At 51.2% G+C, this 8074-nt stretch overlaps 1 protein-coding gene across 7 annotated transcripts in view; it reads right to left on the bottom strand.

Moving 5' to 3' along the window:
- Positions 1–1834: 1834 nt before the first annotated feature.
- LOC137352789 (potassium-transporting ATPase alpha chain 1) overlaps positions 1835–8074 on the bottom strand; it is an 87152-nt gene continuing 80912 nt past the window's right edge. For 5 of the 7 annotated variants that reach the window (XM_068018618.1, XM_068018617.1, XM_068018615.1 and 2 more), the window contains 3 exons: positions 7190–7291; positions 3553–3644; positions 1836–2091 (listed from right to left, as the gene is read on the bottom strand). In XM_068018618.1, the coding sequence (XP_067874719.1) occupies positions 2063–2091; positions 3553–3644; positions 7190–7291 (223 nt within the window). In that variant the 3' untranslated portion in view covers positions 1836–2062. Of the gene's footprint in view, positions 2092–3552; positions 3645–7189; positions 7292–8074 lie in introns of all 7 variants that reach the window. The other 2 variants (XM_068018612.1, XM_068018613.1) reach the window with 2 other exon arrangements.

The raw sequence follows: 8074 nt of genomic DNA, 5'->3' as shown, positions 1-8074 counted from the left end.
CAGTTCCAGTCTCCATCCACCTTGGTTAGACCACACTTGGAGCACTGTGCACAGTTCCAGTCTCCATACACCTTGGTTAGACCACACTTGGAGCACTGTGCACAGTTCCAGTCTCCATACACCTTGGTTAGACCACACTTGGAGCACTGTGCACAGTTCCTGTCTCCATATACCTTGGTTGGACCACATTCGGACCATCAGTTAGAGACGGTGTTCGACCTTTATCTGCCTGTTAGAATTCGAGACTTACGATGCTGCATTTCCCCCTTCAGCCCGTGTTTCTGTTTGTCCCACTCCCCTCTCCCCACGGTGCTAAATCACTCTTGGGCTATGGCTTCCCCGGACTCCGGTTGCCTTATCCAGGGTGCTACGTGTGCATTGGCGTAGGGTATGTGGGTAGGGGTACATTCCAGTGGCAGGGGAGGGTTCAGATGCACGGGCCGTCTCCTGTCCGAGTCCCATGTGCACAGCCATTCTATCTGGAGTCGCTGTGCAGTCATTGGCAGCAAGTGGAGTCAGTGGGAATTCGGGGGGAAACTCTCCGCTGGCTGGAGTCGTATCTAGCGCAAAGGAAGATGGTTGTGGTTGTTGGAGGTCAATCATCTGAGCTCCAGGACATCACTGCAGGAGTTCCTCAGGGTAGTGTTCTAGGCCCAACCATCTTCAGCTGCTTCATCAATGACCTTCCTTCAGTCATAAGGTCAGAAGTGGGGATGTTTGCGGATGATTGCACAATGTTCAGCACCATTCGTGACTCCTCAAATACTGAAGCAGTCAGTGTAGAAATGCAGCAAGACCTGGACAATATCCAGGCTTGGGCTGATAAGTGACAAGTAACATTCGCGTCACACAAGTGCCAGGCAATGACCATCTCCAACAAGAGAGAATCTAACCATCTCCCCTTGACATTCAACGGCATTACCATCGCTGAATCCCCCACTATCAACATCCTGGGGGTTACCATTGACCAGAAACTGAACTGGAGTAGCCATATAAATACCGTGGCGACAAGAGCAGGTCAGAGGCTGGGAATCCTGCAGTGAGTAACTCACCTCCTGACTCCCCAAAGCCTGTCCACCATCTACAAGGCACAAGTCAGGAGTGTGATGGAATACTCTCCACTTGCCTGGATGGGTGCAGCTCCAACAACACTCAAGAAGCTCGACACCATCCAGGACAAAGCAGCCCGCTTGATTGGCACCCCATCTACAAACATTCACTCCCTCCACCACCGACGCACAGTGGCAGCAGTGTGTACCATCTACAAGATGCACTGCAGCAACGCACCAAGGCTCCATAGACAGCACCTTCCAAACCCGCGACCTCTACCGCCTAGAAGGACAAGGGCAGCAGACGTATGGGAACACCACCACCTGCAAGTTCCCCTCCAAGTCACACACCATCCTGACTTGGAACTATATCACCGTTCCTTCACTGTCGCTGGGTCAAAATCCTGGAACTCCCTTTCTAACAGCATTGTGGGTGTACCTACCCCACATGGACTGCAGCGGTTCAAGAAGGCAGCTCACCACCACCTTCTCAAGGGGCAATTAGGGATGGGCAATAAATGCTGGCCTGGCCAGCGACGGCCAAATCCTGTGAAAGAATAATTTAAAAAAAGAACCCTGGCAGATTTCCATCGTGTTCTCCCAATCTGTGCTACTGAAGTCAGGTATCGAATCCTTATCACCTGCCCCAGCACAGAGTGAGGGCCCAGCCTGGGATCTTCCTACTCTGTGTGTGTGTGTGTGTGTGTTTACTGAGCGAGAGGTGCGGGGAAGCTTTGCTCCTGAATTTCATAACCAGCTTTGACTGAATGAGATTTATTCTACACAGACTTATCACGCAACATCGGTGAAAACAACTTTATCGACGATGCAGAGCCTGAGTTTGGAAAACACCCACGAGACTGAAGACACGGTTAATATTAATACATATTTCATAAATAAATCCGTGTGAGCCGCACGGATTGAAACTAAGGACAGAGAAGAATTGAGTTTTCAGTCTCATCCAGATATCGATAAATTGTGATGATGGGGGTAGATATCAATCGATGAGGTTTTCAATAATACAGTTCCTTGTCCCACCAACCTAGACAGCAAGAGAGAGAGAGAGATCAATTACAAATAGACAGAAGGTGAGATACCCAGTACACCAGGCAGCTTTACACTATATCTACCCCCCTTTTTTTTAGGATATTTAAGAAGAAATGCTTAAAAAGTTTTAATACTTCATGCAGGGTGATGTGTGAGTGTTTGATGGGGACAGTGTAGACCTTTACTCTCTATCTAACCCCATTTTTTTTACTCTGCATCTAACCTGTTTTTTTTTTCTTTTTTGGGGAGCTTTACTCTGTATCTAAACCCCGTTTTTTTTTTTTTTTCTTTTTTTTACTCTGTATCTAACCCCCGTACTGTACCTGTCCTGGGAGTGTTTGATGGGGACAGTGTAGAGGGAGCTTTACTCTGTATCTAACCCCCGTTTTTTTTTTTTTCTTTTTACTCTGTATCTAACCCCGTTTTTTTTTTTTCTGCATCTAACCCCCGTTTTTTTTTTATCTAACCCCCGTTTTTTTTTTTTTTTTTCTTTTTTTTACTCTGTATCTAACCCCCGTACTGTACCTGTCCTGGGAGTGTTTGATGGGGACAGTGTAGAGGGAGCTTTACTCTGTATCTAACCCCCGTTTTTTTTTTTTCTTTTTTTTCACCCCGGGCTGTACCTGTCCTGGGAGTGTTTGATGGGGGACAGTGTAGAGGGAGCTTAACTCTGTATCTAACCCCCGTACTGTACCTGTCCTGGGGAGTGTTTGATGGGGGACAGTGTAGAGGGAGCTTTACTCTGTATCTAACCCCCGTGCTGTACCTGTCCTGGGAGTGTTTGATGGGGACAGTGTAGAGGGAGCTTTACTCTGTATTTAACCCCCGTGCTGTATCTGCCCTGGGGAGTGTTTGATGGGGGACAGTGTAGAGGGAGCTTTACTCTGTATCTAACCCCCGTACTGTCCCTGTCCTGGGGAGTGTTTGATGGGGGACAGTGTAGAGGGAGCTTTACTCTGTATCTAACCCCCGTACTGTACCTGTCCTGGGAGTGTTTGATGGGGACAGTGTAGAGGGAGCTTTACTCTGTATCTAACCCCCGTACTGTACCTGTCCTGGGGAGTGTTTGATGGGGACAGTGTAGAGGGAGCTTTACTCTGTATCTAACCCCCGTACTGTACCTGTCCTGGGGAGTGTTTGATGGAGACAGTGTAGAGGGAGCTTTACTCTGTATCTAACCCCCGTGCTGTACCTGTCCTGGGAGTGTTTGATGGGGGACAGTGTAGAGGGAGCTTTACTCTGTATCTAACCCCCGTGCTGTACCTGTCCTGGGGAGTGTTTGATGGGGGACAGTGTAGAGGGAGCTTTACTCTGTATCTAACCCCCGTACTGTACCTGCCCTGGGGAGCTTTACTCTGTATCTAACCCCCCGTACTGTACCTGTCCTGGGGAGTGTTTGATGGGGGACAGTGTAGATGTACGGAGAGATGCCGGTGGCCGTTTCTGGAAAACTCACTTCCGGGATTCCTGCGCACTCCGAGTTTCCTGATCTCGTCGTACACGAATATTAAGAAGCCGAACGGAATGGGTACAAACCACCACTGACCCCTGTCAAGAGAATAAAGCCCGGGTTACTGCCCTGTTCACATCATCCTAGCCCTGTCCTCAGGGGCCAGCAGCTCACCTCCCAGTTCGTACCCAATGCTTAGGTCAAGATTGGACTGCGTTATTGAGAGAATGCTGCTCTGAAGGCCTCTTACAGGGGGAGTCAGGGATCCAGGCCACTGTTTTCAGAGTTTTTCCCGATGTCCAGGGTCAGCGATCGTCACGCAACACCACAAGAATAAAGAGACCACCTGGTCCAGCATGATTGATTGTGGGCTCTTGTGCACAAAATGGCAGCTGCATTTGTTCTTGAGGGAGATGAAGTGGACTGACCAGTCTTTATATAGAAACGTTTAAAATAGTAAAACATCCCAAGACACTTCACAGGAGCGTTATCAGACAAAATTTTACCCCGACTTACGTAAAGAGATATTTCGACAAAGAGGTTGGTTTTTAAGGAGCGTCTTAAAGGAGGAGAGGGAGAGAGGCGGAGAGGTTTAGGGAGGGAATTCCAGAGCTTAGGGCCCCAGGCAGCTGAAGGCACGGCCGCTAATGGTGGAGCGATGGGAATTGCGGGATGGTCAAGAGGCCGGAATTGGAGGAGGGCAGAGATCTCGGAGGGTTGTAGGGGCTGGAGGAGGTTACAGAGATAGGGAGGGTTGTAGGGGCTGGAGGAGGTTACAGAGATAGGGAGGGTTGTTGGGACTGGAGGAGATTACAGAGATAGGGAGGGTTGTAGGGGCTGGAGGAGGTTACAGAGATAGGGAGGGTCATAGGGGCTGGAAGAGGTTACATAGATAGGGAGGGCTGTAGGGGCTGGAGGAGGTTACAGAGATAGGGTTGTAGGAACTGGAGGAGGTTACAGAGGTCGGGAGGGTTGTAGGGGCTGGAGGAGGTTACAGAGATGTGGAGGGTTGTAGGGGCTGGAGGAGTTTACAGAGATAGGGAGGGTTGTAGGGACTGGAGTAGTTTACCGAGATGTGGAGGGTTGTAGGGGCTGGAGGCGGTTACAGAGATAGGGAGGGTTGTAGGGGCTTGAGGAGGTTACAGAGATAGGGAGGGTTGTAGGGGCTGGAGGAGGTTACAGAGATAGGGAGGGTTGCAGGGACTGGAGGAGGTTACAGAGATAGGGAGGGTTGTAGGGACTGGAGGAGGTTACAGAGTTAGGCAGGGTTGTAGGGACTGGAGGAGGTTACAGAGATGTGGAGGGTTGTAGGGGCTGGAGGAGGTTACAGAGATAGGGAGGGCGGTAGGGGCTGGAGGACGTTACAGAGATAGGCAGGGTTGTCGGGGCTGGAGGAGGTTACAGAGATAGGGAGGGTTGTAGGGGCTGGAGGTGGTTACAGAGATAGGGAGGGTTGTAGGAACTGGAGGAGGTTACAGAGATAGGGAGGGTTGTAGTGACTGGAGGAGGTTACAGAGATAGGGAGGGTTGTAGGGACTGGAGGCAGTTACAGAGATAGCGAGGGTTGTAGGGACTGGAGGAGGTTACAGAGATGGGGAGGGTTGTAGGGGCTGGAGGAGGTTACAGAGATGTGGAGGGTTGTAGGGGCTGGAGGAGATTACAGAGATGTGGAGGGTTGTCGGGGCTGGAGGAGGTTACAGAGATAGGGAGGGTTGTCGGGACTGGAGTAGGTTACAGAGATGTGGAGGATTGTAGGGGCTGGAGGAGGTTACAGAGATGTGGAGGGTTGTAGGGGCTGGAGGAGGTTACAGAGATGTGGAGGGTTGTAGGGGCTGGAGGAGGTTACAGAGATAGGGAGGGTTGTAGGGACTGGAGGAGGTTACAGAGGTAGGGAGGGTTGTCGGGACTGGAGTAGGTTACAGAGATGTGGAGGATTGTAGGGGCTGGAGGAGGTTACAGAGATGTGGAGGGTTGTAGGGGCTGGAGGAGGTTACAGAGATGTGGAGGGTTGTAGGGGCTGGAGGAGGTTACAGAGATAGGGAGGGTTGTAGGGACTGGAGGAGGTTACAGAGGTAGGGAGGGTTGTCGGGGCTGGAGGAGGTTCCAGAGATAGAGAGGGTTGTAGGGGCTGGAGGAGGTTACAGAGATAGGGAGGGGTGCAGGGGCTGGAGGAGGTTACAGAGATAGGCAGGGTTGTAGGGACTGGAGGAGGTTACAGAGGTAGGGAGGGTTGTAGGGGCTGGAGGAGGTTACAGAGATAGGGAGGGTTGTAGGGACTGCAGGAGGTTACAGAGATAGGCAGGGTTGTAGGGACTGGAGGAGGTTACAGAGATAGGCAGGGTTGTAGGGGCTGGAGGAGGTTACAGAGATAGGGAGGGATGTCGGGGCTAGAGGAGGTTACAGAGATAGGCAGGGTTGTAGGGACTGGAGGAGGTTACAGAGGTAGGGAGGGTTGTTGGGGCTGGAGGAGGTTACAGAGATGTGGAGGGTTGTAGGGGCTGGAGGAGTTTACAGAGATAGGGAGGGTTGTCGGGACTGGAGTAGTTTACCGAGATGTGGAGGGTTGTCGGGGCTGGAGGCGGTTACAGAGATAGGGAGGGGTGTAGGGGCTGGAAGAGGTTACAGAGATAGGGAGGCGTGTAGGGGCTGGAGGAGTTTACAGAGATAAGCAGGGTTGTAGGGACTGGAGGAGGTTACAGAGATAGGGAGGGTTGTAGGGGCTGGAGGAGGTTACAGAGATAGGGAGGGTTGCAGGGACTGGAGGAGGTTACAGAGAATAGGGAGGGTTGTAGGGACTGGAGGAGGTTACAGAGATAGGCTGGGTTGTAGGGACTGGAGGAGGTTACAGAGATAGGGAGGGTTGTAGGGGCTGGAGGAGGTTACAGAGAGAGGGAGGGTTGTCGGGCCTGGAGGAGGTTACAGAGATAGGGAGGGTTGTAGGGACTGGAGGAGGTTACAGAGATAGGGAGTGTTGTAGGGGCTGGAGGAGGTTACAGAGATAGGGAGTGTTGTAGGGGCTGGAGGAGGTTACAGAGATAGGGAGGGTTGTTGGGGCTGGAGGAGGTTACAGAGATGGGGAGGGTTGTAGGGACTGGAGGAGGTTACAGAGATAGGGAGGGTTGTTGGGGCTGGAGGAGGTTACAGAGATAGGGAGGGTTGTAGGGGCTGGAGGAGGTTACAGAGATAGGGAGGGTTGTCGGGACTGAAGGAGGTTACAGAGACGGGGAGGGTTGTCGGGACTGGAGGAGGTTACAGAGATAGGGAGGGTTGTTGGGGCTGGAGGGGTGTTACAGAGATAGGGAGGGTTGTAGGGGCTGGAGGAGGTTACAGAGATAGGGAGGGTTGTTGGGGCTGGAGGAGGTTACAGAGATGTGGAGGTGATAAGACCATGGAAGGTTTTGAACACAAGGATGCGAATTTTAAAAGGGAGGTGTTGCTGGACCAGTCACTAAGGAAGGTCATTGAGCACAGCGGGTGACGGGTGAACGGGACACTGGGAGGCTGCTTTCTGGGTGAGCCGATGTTCTTGGACATTGAAAGGCAGGAGAGCGTCGGGACAGTCAAATCCTGAGGGACAGAGTAAGCACGGATGAGGGTCTGAGCAGGACGATGCTCCCTCGCCTCTCTCGACGGCAATACCTACCGAATGGGCATGAAGTTAAAAATGTTCGGCATTCCGGGACAGTAGCACAGGAAGTTCCCAAGCAACACTTGGAATACTATAGCGGAAATCAGGACCTTGTTTCTGAAAGAAAAAAGATCAAGGACGAAAGGAAAGTTGAATTGACACAATCAGAGAAACCTGCAAGCGCCATGCGGCCCGTCCTATCTGTGCTAGCCCTTTGAAAAAGTTCTCATGCTCAGTCCCGCGTGTCTGCTTTTGTCCGCAATCCTTTCGATTACGTGTTCAACCTCCTCTGATAATTCTTTACAGAAATCAGTTTCCAGCATTTTTCAGTTCCAGAGTTCCAGATCCCGACAGCACACAGAGAGCCAGCATGGGCTGAACGGCCTCCTTCTGTGCCGTAATGACTCCGTAACATCCCGGGAAACCACCTCAGTATCCTTTCTGAGACCTTGACACCTTGCCTGAAGCACTGGGGCCCAGAACTGTCCACAAGACTCCAGCCGAGGTCGAACCAGTGATTTATAAAGTTCCAACATAGTCTCTGACCTGTGACCCAACTCCATATTGTCCCATATCCCTTAATATCTTTGGGTAACAACAATCTATCAATCCCAGATTTAAAATGAACAATTGATCCAGCATCGATTGCCATTTGGGGAAGAGAATCCTAAACTTCTCCCACCCTTTGTGTGTGCAAGTGTTTCCGAATTTCACTCCTGAAAACTCCGGCTCGAATGTTTAGGTCATGTCCCCTTGTTCTAGACTCCCCGACCAGCGGGAATAGTTTCTATCTATCAACCCTATCAGTTCATCTTAATATCTTGTAAACTTCAATCAAATCAGTCTTTAACCTTCTAAATTCCCGGGAATGCAGCCCTGGTGTGTGGAATCTCTCCTTGT

Source organism: Heterodontus francisci, chromosome 39 (assembly GCF_036365525.1).
Source record: "Heterodontus francisci isolate sHetFra1 chromosome 39, sHetFra1.hap1, whole genome shotgun sequence".
Taxonomy (NCBI): Eukaryota; Metazoa; Chordata; class Chondrichthyes; order Heterodontiformes; family Heterodontidae; genus Heterodontus; species Heterodontus francisci.
Note: the sequence above shows the minus strand (reverse complement) of the source record. Positions and strands in the feature narration are given on the sequence as shown.